The 17,175-nt window shown below is 49.8% G+C and overlaps 1 protein-coding gene across 4 annotated transcripts; it reads right to left on the reverse strand.

Moving 5' to 3' along the window:
* Positions 1-1,293: 1,293 nt before the first annotated feature.
* On the reverse strand, positions 1,294-17,166 carry Dusp3 (dual specificity phosphatase 3 (vaccinia virus phosphatase VH1-related)). Of its 4 annotated transcripts, XM_006534306.2 has the most exons (6): positions 17,020-17,163; positions 16,275-16,408; positions 14,765-14,904; positions 11,770-11,996; positions 4,899-5,092; positions 1,294-3,795 (listed from the first exon to the last, which is right to left on the reverse strand). In XM_006534306.2, the coding sequence occupies exons 3-6, from the start codon at positions 14,887-14,889 to the stop codon at positions 3,706-3,708; spliced, it is 636 nt and encodes a 211-aa protein (XP_006534369.1). In that variant the 5' UTR covers positions 14,890-14,904; positions 16,275-16,408; positions 17,020-17,163; the 3' UTR covers positions 1,294-3,705. The 4 variants fall into 4 exon arrangements, with proteins under 4 accessions (XP_006534369.1, XP_006534368.1, XP_030102224.1 ...); XM_006534305.3 differs by lacking the exon at positions 16,275-16,408 and having other exon boundaries at positions 17,020-17,166; XM_030246364.1 differs by lacking the exons at positions 11,770-11,996; positions 16,275-16,408 and having other exon boundaries at positions 17,020-17,140.
* Between the last annotated feature and the right edge of the window lie 9 nt (positions 17,167-17,175).

The raw sequence follows: 17,175 nt of genomic DNA on the forward strand, positions 1-17,175 counted from the left end.
ACCACACCTGGATAGGTTTTTTGTTTTTTAATTCTTCTTTTTTTTTAATATTTTGAGATAATTGTAATAGACAGTTCTTGAAATAATTCGGAGGGATTTTATGATCTCCCTACCCATTTCCCCTCCACAGCTCACCAAAGATGCCAGTCCAGCACCACAGCCAGGACGTGCAGTGCGCCGACGCCGACACACTCACATCCATCCTTACTTACCTAGGGCTCTCTCATGATGCCTGCGGCACGTGCTCATGCATCCGCTTCTACACGACCTTACCACGAGACTCGCCTGTCCGCCTTTGGCCCCAAGGATCTGCCCTGATGTCTTTTTTCATTATTTCTTTATTAAAGTTTTTGAAACAGGGTCTCATGCACCACAGGCTAGCTGAGGGCTAACCTTGATCACCTCCCGGAGGTGGAGATTAGAGGTAGCTGTCACCACAGCCCGTTCTTTCTGTCGCTTTTTGATGGAGTTGTCCACATGTCTCACTCACCCCAGCTCTCAGCTCACAGCAACCACTCATCTAACCTTGATTTACATCTTTTTCTTTTCAATTTAAAAAAATGTTACGCAAATGCAGCCAATGCAGCCAATACCTGGGGCCTTCTCTTTTCACCCAGCATAATTCCCTGGAGTTGTCCAGTAGTGGGTGCAATGACTGGTATTTATCCTCCTCTAGTGTCCTGCAAAGAATTTTCACTGCCCAAGTTCCCCGTGCTCCCCCTACTCATCCCTCTTCCTCCATCCCAACCCCCAGCACACCCTGAGTTCTTTTCTGTCTCTGTAAGTCTTACGTTAGCCAGAACACCATGAGATGGACTTACACAGTATGCCAGCTTTCCAGAGTCGTACCTCCAAGGGCTAGGTTTTAGGAGGTTTTTAAAGGCTTCATTTTATTTTTATGTGTGTATCTGTATGTGGGTATGTGCTAAGAGCAGATGCCCATGGAGGCCAGAGGTCCTGGATCCTCTGGACCTGGAGCCACCCAGTATAGGTTCTGGGAACTAAACTCAGGTCCTACCCAAGAGCAGTGTGCACTCTTAGCTGGAACCCTCTCTCCAGCCCCTAGGTGATTATTTTTAAATGTTAGAAAAATGCTGTACTGGTGTGGTGGCATGTGCTTTTAGTCCTAGCACTTGGAGGCAGGGACAGGGGCAGGGGCAGGGGCAGGGGCAGGCGATCAGAAGTTCAAGGCCAGCCTGAGATCCTACCTCAAAACTAACAACAGCACCACCACAGCAGTTATAAAGCACACATAAAAAGCCCAAACACACAAAAGGAAACACAAAACAGACGTCTTTGTAATGTAAGACATTTATTTTGGTTACAACTTTAGAGTGCGTTAACACTGGTGGTAGACTAGAGGCTAAACTTTCCTTTTCCTCCCGGATGGCAGGACCTCCCATGCCTGGCAGGTGACAGTGCTCTGCCTCACCCCACCATCCCCTGCCCTCTGAGCCTCTTCGGTCCACTGAATCACTTTTTACGGAGTTAACCTAACGCTGGCAGAGGAAAATGGAATACAAGTTAAATATCCAGCTATTCTCTCTATGCTACGATCAGGACAAAGCCTGTAAAAGAATTATGAAAAAGACAATTTCCTGTGAGAAAATCTCTTATCCTCGTATTATAAGATCAGTGCTTCTCTTGATTAAAACATTTAGCATCTTAAATACTATAAGCAACTTAAGGTGGAAAGGCACCCGCCTCAACAGTGCCCCCTGCTGGCCATGGCATTATCCACACCCACTTGGGGGTGGCGGGTGTGCTAAAGGCCAAGTGAGAATTCTTAAAATAACTTAAGAGTGCTGGAGCCCAGAAGAGCCTTAGTATGGGCCAAGAGTTCCCTCATTTGGTAAGTGTTAGTCTGTGCTCTCAAGACAATAGAACAGCAAAGAAACAGACCTACCCCTGGAAAAGGCAGGCAGACTTTAGAAGATTGAGAAGAGAAACCATTTTTATGTTTGTAATTTTTACCTGGATGTTTATAAGTCATAGAAAGTGGCTGGGTCTGAGGAAGAGGTTGGGGGGGGGGGGAACACCCTTAATTCCTATTCCACCACTTTCCATGGATAGAACACTATCCAGGATTCCCAACCCCACCCCCTACTCACGGGCAGCCACGGGGTTGGCTTTTCCACAACATCGGTATTTTACCTGAAGAATAGTAGCTAGTTTTATAAACACGAGGCAAAGCCAACCAAGAACCGTTGTACTTTCAGCCCTAATGGAAAGCCAGGAATCTCCCAAAGGCTCTTTCTTCATGTTCCCACAAAGAGGTTTCCAGTAGGTGCTAGTGACTGTCCTGTGGCTGTCCTATGGGGTGACCAACCCAGAAGAGGCAGGGGGAGGGAAACCCACCCTCAGAGTGGAGAGTTCAATGCTATGTGTCACCATGTGTTACCTAGACAAAGAGAGACTGTGTCCCAATCGACTGGGGAGCCACAATTTTCACTTCCTTCTCTGGAGATGGCTCAAAGTCATGTGCACTTGGACACTGTTGGGGGCAGATTTCAGGTCCAAGCCAAGAACAGCCTCAAGCAGCAGGCCTGAGACTGCTTCTACTTAGCTTTAACGAGCTGGCAACTCTTAATTATCTTGAACTTTTTTTTTTTTTAATGGAATCTTAGTTGGGCAGTGGTGGCATTCGTCCCAGCCCTCAAAGGCAGAGTCAGGCAGATCTCTAAGTTTGAGGCCAGCCTGGTCTACAGAGCGAGTTCCAGGACAGCCAGGGCTACACAGAGAAACCCTGTCTCAAAAACCAAAGCCCAAAATCCAAAACCTAGGATCTTGGGACCGTAGCCCTGGCTGGAGTCTCGATACGTAGACCATGCTATCCTTGACCTTTCGGCGGTCTTCCTGTCTCTGCCTCTCATGAACTGGGCCTGTAGACATTGCAATCATGCCTGGCTAGCCCAGATGTTTTTGGTTTGTGGTGTTTTGTTTTGTTTTGTTCTTTCCTCTCTTTTCCTCTCTCATAACACATGAACCAGTTCTGTCAACTCTACAGTGTTATTTTGAAATGCACATTGTATTGAGCAAGAGAGCCGCTTGGAAACTAAAGACTGAGGTACACAACTTGGCTATGGTCACTTCATTCTGGGCCAAAAAAAAAAAAAAAAAAAAAAAAAAAGGATGACCAGCCCTATGTGACCAGGGTTGCTGTGGTCACACAGAATAGGGGACAATGACCATCCAGGCTGCACAGCTCTGCTCCTGCTGTGATCAGAGGTCTTTACCCTGGGAGTGACATCCTAAGACAGGTCTGCTTCTCCTGCCTCTTGCAGCAGCTCTGGAAAAGGCATGTTCCTTACCTTAACCATGAACACTGCTGAGTCTTACACTTAAAGCTGAATTTGAAATATTCAACAAAAATCCCTGATATTTCTTTCCCTCCAAGGAAGGTTTCTCTGCAAACTCCTGTAAGACATCCTACAGGCAGGCAACCAGGCTGCTGGGATCCGGGTGCCCCACGACAACAACTCTCTCTATACACGGGGTACTCAAACAGCTCTGGTTCTCATAAAATGGGCTTTTATGAGACGCCTATGTGCCGGGTGCTGGGGTGGTGGCTGACGGCTCTGCGTGACCCCGGAGACATACAAATAATGAGAACGTGAAGTCCCAAGAGGATTATGTTCAATCTCTGGCAAATGTGCACACATACAAGGTCCAGCGAGGTTCAAAAACCACCCTTAGAAAGTTCTTTTAAAGGCTGTTTCTTTCTTTGCTCTCTCTCTCTCCATTCTCATGGTGCCGCCAAGTCTCGTTTCTGTCCAGCGAGTCAGTTTCAGGATCCTGCACAGACACCGTGGAACCAGCAGAGCCTCCCGTAAATGGCCAGGGTGAGCAGAGGGGCCTTTCATTTTCCTTCTGTCCCCAAGGGGACAGGCACCCCTTCCAACATATGCACCCGTGCACACACCCACGGACATGAGCTGCAATTGGCTAGGTTCCTCCTCCTAATTATTCTTAGAATAGCAACCAGGATGGCAAGCACTTGGCGTGATGACTTGAACTCACCAACACTATAATTCAGGATAAAATCCTTGCAATTCTCCAAATGGAGGTCCTTTGTTTGTTTGTTTGTTTGTTTGTTTGTAATAGGCTGGACTTTACACCCTGTATTCTGAAAAGGGGGAAACCCTGCCCAAGGCATCGCTCTTCTAACAAGCAAAGGAACAGAGCCATCCTCAGGGAAGGCTCTGAAGCAGCAGATATAGATCGTAAGCTCTCTGGCAAGGCACACTTTAAACATTCCAAAGAATCAAGATAGCCTCTGGGAAAAATGGATTTGCTTACCCAAGGGCCCCTATGTAGTATCTTTAATTCTAAGGAAATAATTTTAAAATGCAGCCTTTTTTTTCCTTCTTTTTGGAAATCTAGTCACTAATCTATCTCCACTCTGCTTCAGAACTTAATGTCATTCGTCTGCCTCAGCAGGGCGTGTCGGGCTGTGAGGACCAGGAACAGACATGGGGAGGTCAGGGCCTGTGTTTGCATAGTTCCTTTACCAGGCTCGTGGTTCTGGACCACACAGGAAGAACCCAGGTGGGGGAGGGGTCATGAAGAGTGCCCGTGTCCCGGGCCATGCACCCTGATAGCCCTCCCACCCTGGGTCACTGAGATGTATCTATGCCACAGACAGGGACATAAACCTGAACCTCACCTCAGGGAGAGACATAAATTACAGGAAAGGATGGCTAAGGAGCAGAACTTCTTAGGGAGCTTCTTCATGTGCTCCCTAAGGGTGGAGTGGCCCCCGAGGACCAGAGTGGGACAGATGTGGGCACGTGTCTGGTGGTGCAGGGAGTGGGTATACTGTGTTTCCTAAACATGGCTGCCAGGGCCCTCCCAGTCAGACCTCTGCAAAAGAGGCTGTGGGCACCCTAGAGTTTCACCTTGCCCTCCTTGGCTAGTCTGTCATTGAGCTGGCAGAGTTGGGCCAGGAAGCCATCGTTGGGGCCGATCTCACGATTCTGCCTCACAGTACTCAGAGCAGACTTGACGTCCATCTTCTGCCGCATCATGAGGTAGGCGATAACTAGCGTTGGGGAGCGGCTGTAGCCCTCGCGGCAATGGACAAGCACCCGGCCTGCAAGAAACAGGGGAGACGTGGTAACTGTGGAAGCCCAACTTCACTGTAACAGTCAAAGTCTTCCATACAACAAGCATATCACCATGCACCCACCCAGAATGACCAGGGACAGCAGGGTGTCAAGAGGTTCTCCACCGCGGAAAACTGGCAACAGCTACTCACGTTGAACACCTGCGCCCCCTACTGCCCAGCAATGGCATGCTGGGAATTGAACTCAGGACCTCTGGAAGGGCATTCGGTGCTCTTAACGGCTGAGCCATCTCTCCAGCCCCCTAATAAGTCTTTTTAAAAAAGAATTAATGATCTAGGTAGAGAGTAGTGAGAAGGCTCAGTGGGTAGAGGAGCCAATGTCAAGCTGATGAGTTGAACTCCAACCCCGAATCCACATGGCACTGAGAACTTTCTGTAAGTTGTTCTCTGGCAAACCGAAATAGCTCAGTTGGGAGAGCATTAGACTGAAGCTGTTCTCTGGCTTCCACGCTCATGTCCAGTCCAGTCATCCCTTCACCTGCAGCATGTGCGCTTCCCCGCCCCCATCAAAGAATTAATGATCCAGTCAGGTGTGGTAGTACACATCGTAATTCCAATACTCTAAGAGGTGGAGACAGGGAGTCACTTTGAACTGCAAGTGCAAAGCCAGTTTGGGCTATGGAACAAGCCCCCACCTCAGGGGAAAAAAAAAGAATATGGAGATGTCTCAGTGGGTAAAGGCATTTGCTGCCACACGTGATGACCTGAGTTCAACCTCTGGAACCCACATGATTGAAGAAAAGAACTGTCCCCTGTTCACAATACTCTGACATCCCCACACACTGTGCCATGCATGGGCCCACACGCACACACAACTACAATAAATAAATACATGTAAAAACGCAGAGTAATATGCAACTTACTAGAAAGAACGTGTATGAGGCACACAAATGTGTGGCTCCACAGAGCAGAAAAGAGGCCCAAGTAAACCAGGTTGTTAGAAGCCTGAACAGTGGTAACCTGGGAGTACTGTAGGCAGAGACGTGGGAGGGAACATGGAGTGGGCTTTCTGGGGTGGTAATTGTGTGTGTGTGTGTGTTTTAAAGATTTATTTATTTTATGTGAGTACACTGTAGCTGTCTTCAGACACACCAGAAGAGGGCGTCAGATCTCGTTATAGATGGCTGTGAGCCACCATGTGGTTGCTGGGAATTGAACTCCGGACCTCTGGAAGAGCAGTCAGTGCCATCTCTCCAGCCCCTGAGTTTTGTTTCTTGATCACGGGTTGTGCCATTCAGTGAACTGCACACTTTGTGACCCAGACCTTCTCTGTATGAATGTTATCCTTCAGTCTTGAACAAAACATGAAACCATGTAAGTTACCACTCGCCTGTCATCCTAGCACTCAGGAGGAGGAGGCTGAGGCAGGAGGATGGCAAGGTTGAGGCCAGCTCAGGCTATAGAGCATTACTCTCTCTTAGCACAAAACAATGTACATAATTAGATAAGCAAGATATTCTAGCTACATGTGTCCATACAATGGAACCCAGGCGGAGAAATGAAGAAGGGTACTGAGAGCTGCCTCAGCAGTTAAAAGTGCTTGCTTTAGATTCAAGTTTGGTTCCCAGCACCCACACCAGGCAGCTCACACGCTGCCTGTAACTCCAGCTCCAGGGACGGCCATGGCCTCTTCTGGCCTCCATAGTATCTGTACACATGTGGCACATGTGCATACACACAAACAAATAAAAATATGTTTAAAAAAAGAGAGCGAGAGAATGCAGTACAGTAGTGTGTGATAGCAGAGTCAGAACCCAAATACTCAGACCAGGAAGGGGTGCAGGCTGTGTGACTTCACTGACATAAGAGTGTGCAGATGCACACTGTTCTCCAGCGACAGAGGCAGAGCAAGAGGTGCTTGAGAATGGAGGATGGAGGGGACAGGGGACATGAAGAACATGGGGGTGATGGTCACATTCACTGTTGCGGTTGTGGTGATGGCTTTACAGGTGCTTGCCTGTGCCGGAACTTAATGACCGCCACATTAAATCCATACGTAAATCCCATCATGTCTCTGCCACGTGTATTTTAAGAGAATGGATTTCAGGACTGGAGAGATGGCTCAGCAGATAACTGCACTTCCTGCTCTTGCATAGGACCGGGGTTCAGTTCCCAGCAAACATGTCAGGGGACTCACAACCTCCTCCAACTCCAGTTCCAGGGGATCAGATGCCCCCTTGTGGCCTCCAAGGGTTCCCGCACACACGTGGCACACATGAACTCATGCAGGCACACACACGTGCACATAAAAATAAATAAATGGATAAGTATTTTTTAAAAGAATGTATTTCCAATACAAATATAAACAACACACACACACACACACCCCAACAATGCCCTCTTGTAGCTCCCTTAATTTCCTTCTCTGGTATCCCTCCTCTCCTCTCTCCCTGCATCCCACACTGCCTCAGCCTACAGCTTATTCCTTCCTGCCCACCTTCCTGCAGACTATGAGCCATTCCCACTGACACACATACACACAAACACACACACACACATACACACAAACACACACACACACACACACACACACACACACACACACACACACACACGGCTTCTGTTTCCGTCTGCATCACCAGTGAAGTGGAAACTCAGAATTTCTCAAGGACAAGGAAAGCAATGGTGGGAAGAAAGGAAAGAAGGGAAGTGGGGGAGGGAGAGGCCAAAGGTCACTGTCAGGAAAAATCTCATCACACTGCAGGGAGCTGCCCTCCTCTCACCTCATCCCCACCCCTCACCCCCCCCCCAGAGGCGAAAGCCCAGCCTCTCTCTTCATCCACCTGCTCCCCACACAGAATGCTTAACTCACTGGCTTGCCATCTCTTGCTTGCATTTCTCCTGCACAGGGAGCTCGCCCTCTACCCTTGCCGCTAGCTGCCACTCCACACTCCACCTGGCAGCTGGAAAAAAAATCTTCCGGAACTCAGCTCTGACCTGTCATCATTCGCAGGGTGGAGTCTAGTCTCTGAAGTGTGGCTTGCTTACAAGGCCTATTGCCCTCCCCTCTCTCCGCAGCCTGGGCTATGCAGTGAGATTCCAAGATTGACACGGATACATAGCAAGAGTCTGTCTCAAAAAACGAAACAAAACAGAGACAGAAACAAAGCCCCAGGCCAGTGCCTGGCACACAAGAGCACTCGATAAACATCACCCAGTGCTAGGAGTCCCCCAGGGGCCCCAAGCACCTGTGACCCCGCTGGCCATACACAGATCCACTCTCCTTCTGAAAGATGGAGTTCTTCCAGAGCCAGGGTTGATGCTCGGCCATTTCCAGCATCCACCGGGCATCATCATCCCTCTGCTGAGTGAGTGAATGGCCACCACCTACACCTCCTCACAGGCATTATTTGGAAAGAAACTGCTGACCCAGAATTAAGAGCATCTCCTCTGCACCCCTCTTTCTACCTCAAACGCACCTCTACTTGCCCAGATCCTCCTACATCAGAGATGGGAGTCCCCCCACTTTCCTACCTTTCTCTCTCTGGCTATTACCTAAAGTTCTCAGCAGGGGCTTTTACTGATCCCGCTGGACAGTGGGACCCTCTGCAGGGTGGCCACCCTCCTGTTTCCCACAGGGAGCATGCTCAGTTACAACCATGCTCCAGTCCCAGCCCACACAACGCCTCCTTCACACGCCCTCCTTAGAAACACATGATGGCTCCCTCTTATACACAAACCCAGGCTCCTTTCCTACTCCCTGGCACACATGTCTGTGTGCATGGGTGTGCTCACTCACACTTTCCTGTGAACTCTAATGTGCACTCTCCTCTCTCACTCTCTCTTTCAAATTATGTGTGTGATAAGCCCGAGTGTGCATGCCTGGTTCACATGAGTGCATATGTGTGTTCAAACGCACACTTGTCCATGTGCATGTGGGGGCTTAAAATTGGCATCTACTGTCTTCTTCAATGTTTTATTCTCTCTCTTATATGTTAAGGCAGGATCTCTCACAGAGCCCAGAGCTCAGTGTTTTGCTATTCTGGTTAGCCAGTTTGCTCTGATGATTCCCTGTCTCCGCCTCCCGAGTTCTGGGATTACAGGCAGGCCACTCTGCCCACCCAGATTTTAAGAGTATTCTAGAGATCCAAACTCTGGTATTCATTGGTTAGTCGCCAAGCACTTCAGCTGCCCAGCTACCTCCCTGCTCCTAGCCCCTGGTTTTCTCAGTAATGGATTCCTGTTCCCTAGAGTCCTGCAAGTGGATAGAGAGAGGCCAGTATCCATTTTATCTTAGCAGTGTACCCACAAGGCACCAGAGCTCTGCAAGTGGTCAGAGAGAGGCCAGTATCCATTTTATCTTAGCAGTGTACCCACAAGGCACCGGAGCTCTGGGATGCAATCCCCGCTTTGTTCAGCAACCACCCGCAGTGAACACTGTGAACACCATATGCTGGGGAGAAACCAGGGACATGGTCCCCGAGAACCAGCCTGAAGGCAGGCTCCAGAACGAGGGCCACTATGCCTAGTGGTAAGATATAGATAGGGTTTGCCAAAGGATGGGGAAAAACTAGCAGGAAACATTCCAGACCAAAGATCCAGTCTCCCCATACACAAGGTCAAAACAAGTCAGCATATATTCCCTGTAGTCCAAAAAGAGGAAGTAAAGGCAGAATGCCCCAGAGTTCCCTGAATGAGGATGACCAACCACTGCCATGTGAGAAGGGTGAAGCCTCACTCCTTTAACTAGCAAGGCCGTGTTCTCCATCTATCCAGAGTGAGAAGCACAGAACGGCTGGAGGAGAAGGGCTCGGGTTGGGTGTGACAGGGATTAAGAGGGACCATAGGGCCCTGGCCTTAAAGTCTGCAGCTTTCCCAGTCTGTTACAGAATGTACAGCTTTGACGGGATTCGTCATCGGGATGCTGAAGTGACCCGCTGTTCCAGCATCCTACCTCCTAAAGTTGCTTCCAGAGCATTGCTTCCAAAACAGCCTCAGAAGGTAGGGGGCTGGAACAGCAGGTCACTTCGGCATCCCAAGGATGCACCTTGTCAAAGCTGTACATTCTGTAACATGTGACTCTCACAACCAAAATCTTAGTACTCTTAAGATATTCGTATGGATTGTGCAAGGTGCACAGATCAGTTAAGGATGAATTTTGTTCCTTCCTTGAGCAGGTGAAAGACAACTGGCTTTTTATGAGTTAGTTTGATCAATAAACAATTGTAATAAAGCTTCATACTCGTGCCATGTGAAGGAGGTCATGAAGAATCTTAAGGATTCCACAACCAGTAAGATTTATTGTCTAAATTTAGCTGAAGTTTTGGCTAGAGACGTTTTTATGTCTAACTCAGTTATTGGGCTGTTCCCATGGCTCAGAGGCAGAGGGATCAGATTTAAGAGCTGCAGGAGAGAAACCATCCAGCAATGTAGGTGCGAAGGGAAGTGGCCCTAGGGGCTTCTCAGAAGGTAACAGGGCAGCAAAGATAAAATATAGATTTAGAAGGTGTTAAGCCAGGAACACCAGAGGGAAATGTGTGCTAACTTCAGGGATGTTCAGAAATGCCCAGTCACTGAGCTAGTTAAGGCATATCAAAATTAGCTTGTGTGTGTGTGTGTGTGTGTGTGTGTGTGTGTGTGTGTTCATTCGTGAATGAGCTCTTGAGCTGATACAGCAGTATGCACCGTCCACCAAGAGCCAAAGCTGTTGAACCGTTACACCAGTCAATAGAACTTCTGTAAGTCCAGTGGTAGGGAGTTCTCTTTGGGAATCACCAGGACAGGGAAGCTGCTGTGTACCCAGGAAGCCTCTATGGAGCACAAAGAAGGCCAATTACACCTGCAGTGGGCCACCCCTCCCCCACAGAGGGAGAACCTGTCTGCTCTGCTGACATCTGCCCTGTGACCCTCTCAGCCTTCTGTCCTGTCTGACCACTAGCCAGCTCTCATTCAGCCCTACTTTCTGTCTGCGGCTGCAGGGAGCGAGCGGCAGGAAGACTTAACCCAGGATCTCTAGGCTGCTGACCCTGAGCCAGTCGTGGCCACTCATTCCTCTGGCGAGGTGACCACTCATGAATGCCTAGCCAATAAAAGGGTAGGAAAGCCCCACTGGGGGAATTCTGGGGAATGGTTCACTTGCTCAAACAGGCTGGGGATGTGGCAGAGTCTTTACGGTGCTCAGGCCTAGGGACCTAAGTTCAGATCCCCAACGCGACATAAAAGCCTGACCCAGCACATGCCCCTGCAGTCCCAGGGCTAGGGAGGTAGAGAAAAGCAGAACTCCAGAGCTCACTGGCCAGCAGCCTAGATAAACCAATGAGCCCCAGGATCAGGGAAGAGACCCTGCCTCAAAAAATAAGGTGGGGTGGGGAACGATTGAAGACGGTGTTCAGTATCAACCTATGGCATGTGTGCACACACATGTATACACATACATGAATAAAAAAATGGGCACACTCAATTAAAGGGAAAGGAGCACAGCTACCTAACTCCTGCTCTCTGTCTGAAATATTATTATCCATTGTCATGTCTATGGCACAGACTATATGCAGTGGCCCCCATCGGCTCACATGTAGGACACTTAATCCCTAGTTGGTGGCATATTTTGGGATCTTTCTGGAACCTTTTTCAAGTGGGGGCCTCTTTGGAGGAAGCAGGTCCCAGAGGGCTTACGCTCCATGGGTGCCGGAATGTACGTTCCTTACCATTTTTATGGGCCAGCGCCTGGTCAATGAAATCTGTGGCCCTTTCAAAGTAAGCACTGAGGTTGAACTCCTGCGTATCATTGGCCTTGATGCCCAAGTAGGTGATGCCAGAATCCTCGTAGAAGCTAGCACTGGTGTTGACGTGCATGAAGGACCTGCCCTCGGCAGCATTCAGGACGTGGGTGATGCCCAGTTTCTGCAGCTGGGTGATGTCCTGAGCCACAGACCTGGATGGGAGGCAGTGGTGGAAAATGAACAGGCAGCCCCGGAAGGAGGAAGAGGAGGAAGATCCGAGCCTCTTGGCAATAAGGAGCCCGTACCCGCTGCCTGCTGTGGCTCTTCCTGCCTCATCTCATGACCTCTCCCCTCACCCCAGCCATATACGGTTACCGGCAGCTTCCCCAAATAGACTTGTGGTCCCACGCCCATGCTGTTCCCTCTGCTTCCCTTCCCCACCTTCTGCGTAGGCATTCGCCTGTCATCCTGCGGAGCCCTCTGTGGGATTTCCCCAGCTCCTTCCGGTGTGTGTGCTGCTATCACAATTCCTATGTTGTGAGGATGGTATAGACAAGCTATAGGGAGTCAGACATGGTAGCACACACCTGGAATCCCAGCACTCGTAAGCCATGGGAGAAGGATATGAGTGTGAGGCTAGCCTGAGTTTACCCAGTAAGACCCAGATTCGAACAACGAGAAAAAAGAAAAATAGACCCTAGAGTTGGAATGTCTGGGTCTCAATCCAGCCCTGCCATTTACCATGCAGACAAGCTTAAGCAAGCCACTTATATCGTCCTGTGCCTAGTTTTTCCTCTCTGTAAAATGTGGATAGCAGTGCCAACTGCTTGGGGTGGGGGTGGGGGTCCTGAGTGTTAAAGGGCCTGAGTGTTAAAGAGTGTTCTGTTGGCAGAGCCTGATGCTTTGGTGTTTATATTCCAAGGCTTCGGTCTGTCAGTTCTTTGAGTGGTCCGTCCCTCAGTACCTGCTACGGTGCCTGTTACGGGGTAGGTACTGAATAAATGTTCGGTGACTGGGTGAAGAATGGAACTGTCACATGTCAGGCTCCCTGAAGGATCAATCCTACCACACTGGTAACTACAGTTCTGAGGCTCTCTGCAATGTCTAGCACTAGAGTAGCCCCCCAATACGATGGGAGTTAGAAGGTACCTTGACTGAATGGTCAAAGAGGCCCTTCGCTTTCCCCTCACAACATCCAAATTTAAACTGCAGTATCTTACAAAGCAGTGTCTCCTGCAGAGTCCTGTCTACCTAAGAGAGGATAGGACTGCCCCCCCCCCCCCCCCCGTGAACAGAGCCTAAATTCTGCAGGACAGGAAAGGTGGGGGTGGGGTGGGGATGTGCCTGTGCTCATATGGGCTGCTGAGCCAGAGCGCTGTCCAGATGGGAGGAAAGAGCTGCAAGGCTCTGCCCCCACCTCCCTCTGCCTCTCACGCCCTGAGATTGGAAAGTGCAGCTCACACAGACTCCCTCACTGGCCTGAGAGGATGTGCCGGAAGCCCCTTGGTCCAGGAGTTTCAGGTGGACGAAGAAGCTTTAGGCTTGGCTTTAGGTATGCAGTTGATCCTCCCAGCTGAGCAGCGCCCCCATGTCAAGGTCAGATTTGCATAGAGGGCAAAGGATGTGTTCTCCAAGGCAGCCATCAGTCCTGACACTATGCCTAGGCAACCTACTGCAGATAAAACTCAACAACCTGTCCCCCAGCAAGCAGGCTCCTGAGACCGCCAAGCCCCCTGGCTTCTTGGATAGTTGAGGTAGGGAGGACTGGGAGAGGTTCCCTAAGACTATGCAGCGACTGAGCTGGAGGCTGACCCTGTGAGTCTGTTTAGCCACTTGCTCAGGAGCAAGAATGCACAGCCACGTTGACAGAATGCTGAAGAGCGCGTCCATATATCTCAGCTCTCTACCACCAATCCAACCGTCAGCAAATGCACCATGATGACCACCACCGTTCTGAAGAGTGAACACCATATGGTGTTTGACACATAGTAGGTGCTCCGTATGGAAATAAGCGATGCAGTACATGCAACCTGCCCCCAAGTGTCTGAGACTAATCATGTGAAACCCCTCTGGCTCTGCTGCAGGCTAGGCAGCAGGTCCTAGGTGCAGGACAGGAAACACACATGTAAGACATTGAAAGATCCTTACAGCCCCTCAGCCATCCCGGCCATCGCTTCCTAGTGTGCAAAAACAGAGCTTAGGACTTTAATAAATGGGGTCTTCACATTCATGAAAACCCAACGTGGATCTTCCTGCAATGTGGATCATGCCAACTTTTATCTTGGTGTTAATATTGGTTCTCTCCCACTGCTGAGAAATTCTTATTAATAACATGACTAAAGTTTTCTTTTTAAAATAAGAACACATACGAGCTCAATAATATACACATTTCCTAGTGGTGCAATTAGGAGGAATTTTCAGATGGCTCGGGTCTTTATCATTTTGTTTTTTTCCATCTAAGTCAAACTTTATCTGGAGAAGCCAGGAAAGCCTTGGCTCAGCTACTTCCTCTTCTAGGGTATTTTAGGGTATTTGGATTTCCTGACACGGACAGGAAAAGCTCCACACCCAGATTGTAACGTCATCCCGTTGCCATGGCAACGAAGGCAGACATTCCACGGTGACCTCACTGCAGAACTAGGCAGCTGTCACATGACGCGCGGCCAAGAGACAGCCCTGCCACCTGTTAAGAGAACGTGGTAGCCTTGACCCCGCCCAAGCCCAAGCCAGAGCTGGTAGAGGCTGAGGTCAGGCACTTTGGGGGTTGGGGGGCGTCTCTGGGCATGCGGAGTCCAGCTCCTCCGCTTCATGCGCGGGGAGTAGGCGTCGACTCCAGGCTGGTCCCCAGCACCCGCTCTTGCTCTCAGGTCGGCGACCGCGCCCAGGATCCACCCCCCCCCCATGGACCCCACTCCAGCCCCCAAGTAGTAGTCGGGGCCCGCTGGGAGCGGCTACGGGTTTGGCCCTCCCAGAGACTCACGCGTTGCCCACGTAGACCCTCGGGACGACCTCGTTGCAGGGCTGGCTCGGCAGGCTGTAGCAGCCGCTGCCATCCGAGAGCAGGTCGTTGAGATCTTGCACCGAGAGTTCGAACGAGCTGGACATGGCGGCGGCGGGGCGCTGCACGCCAGGGCAGGAGCGAACGAGGGGGAGAAGCCGGGTCAGCGGGGCGGGGCTGCCCAACCGGGAGCCGCCCCGTCCCGCCCCGGAGGCGGGCCCACTGGGTGCGGGAAGCTGCGGTCACGCTAGGCAGCGCAGAGGACACGCGCGACTGGCCAAGCGCCGCAGGACCCCGGGGCACGTTCCTGGCCGAGATGCCATCACTCCCGTGTCATCCGTACTCATTCACCCTGGCTAAGGCAGTGGAGCGCAGGCACTTCATTTACTGAACCCAATGCGGGACGCCTGGGTACACCTGGAGTCGCTCTTTCAGGATAATGGGTACCCCTGGGGTTTGCTGTGAACCCTTCTCGCTGCACACCAGCAGAGTGGGCATCCATTCATTCACCCCAAACACACACGTCAGAACACATCTTCCCAGCCCACGACTGCTGAACCAACAACCTGCCTACCCAGGAGATGGATCCTTACCCAAGGTTACAGGAAAGAGCCCTATTCTGGAACACTTCTTTTAATGTTTGATGTGAATCAGCATTGAACTTTTTAAAGGCTGAAGGTATAGGTCGCCAGGTTTGGCATCTGACCCTGGGGGACTACTTTAACCTTAGCCTGTGTGCTGGCGACTAAAAGGGAGGAAAGCAGTTTGAACAGCTATAATTTTGTGAGACCCGAAGTGTCTACGAATCTGTAACTTTTGAGTGTAAACACAATATAAATGGAGAATTCTCACACCTGACCTGTGACAGTCAAAACACAGGCACACTAAAAATTACTGTACAAAACTGTATTCAGGATATATTTATATGTGACGCATTAATGGATTTCATGTTTAGACTTGGATCCACTCACTACATATAGTATATATATTATATCGTAAAGTCTCAAACATTTCTGTCCCAAGCACTTCAGTAAAGAATATGCAACATCTAACTCCTAAGAATTGCTGGAGGGCTGGCAAGATGGCTCAGAGGGTTAAGAGCACTGACTGCTCTTCCGAAGGTCCTGGGTTCAAATCCCAGCAACCACATGGTGGCTCACAACCACCCGTAATGAGATCTGACGCCCTCTTCTGGTGCGTCTGAAGACAGCTATAGTGTACTTATGTATAATAATAAATCTTTGGGCCAGAGCGAGTGGAGTTGACCTAAGTGAGCGGGTCATCTGTACAGCTATAGTGTACTCACATACTTAAAGTAAATAAATCTTTTTTTTAAAAATTTGCTGGAAAGATTCCAGAAACATTCAAGGGGTTGCGGAGGTTCCTGGGCTGGCAAGGTGCCCAGCATGCACAAAAACCTTAGTTCAGTTCCCAGCGCGGAACATACAGGCGTAGCGGTTGCAGAAGCAATTGACAGATGTTGAGCACTCACTGGGGGCCTGCGCCCTGGGCTGTGGGCTCTGGGCTAGTGTGGGGGTAAATCTTCCTCCACAGGTTCCTTTACAGCTGTTCCTGGGGTAGCTGCCATCTCACTGTGAGCCACATGGTGTCAGTAGCGAGTTTCCACTGAGAGCAAAGAGCACAAAAAGCGTCTCTCCAGTTGCCAGGGAAAATGGCCCGGTCCCTAACGCCAAAGGGGCAAATACAGTCTCCCCAGTGTGTCTCCTATTAAGATTTGTTTTCTTTATGGTTTTGTTTGTTTTACTTCATACTTTCGTTTTTTGAGGTCGGGTCTCATGTAGCCCAGGCTGGCTTTGCAGTATATAACCAAGGATAACTTTGAATTCCATCTGCCTGCTTCCATTTCCCAAGTGCTGGTATTGCGAGCCTGTGGCACTGCTCTGGGTTACACTAACTACACTTTTGAGTGTTTCGCTTTCCCAGAAAAACTTATGGTTTCAGACCTTCAGGGAAACCTCGCAGGGAACTGTGACTTCTTAGCTCATAGCTCAAACGGCAGAATGAGAGTTAGAGTCCCACCCCAACCTCCCTTTGTGAGCCTCTGCCTGTGCCAGGCAGGGAAGGGATATCATGCCTTTCTTTTCTCCTCCAGCCTTGGAAACATCTACTTCCCAGGCACGTGAGGAACTTCAAAGCCCCCTTTCCTTCCTCCTGACATGGTCCTGACTTATCACAGAATCACCATTGCTTTAGGAGAGAAGAGAAGAGCCACTTACCTTGACCGAATCATAACACAGAGAATATAAATACCGGATTGTCCCGCACCCCATCACCATATATAAATTTTAGAAAACTTTTAGAAAGTGCCCAGAGACAACTAAACATGCTCATCTCCTCTTCCTCCGCTGAGACTTGTCCCTGATGTCATAACT

The sequence above is a fragment of the Mus musculus genome, chromosome 11 (assembly GCF_000001635.26).
Source record: "Mus musculus strain C57BL/6J chromosome 11, GRCm38.p6 C57BL/6J".
NCBI classification, from domain to species: Eukaryota; Metazoa; Chordata; class Mammalia; order Rodentia; family Muridae; genus Mus; species Mus musculus.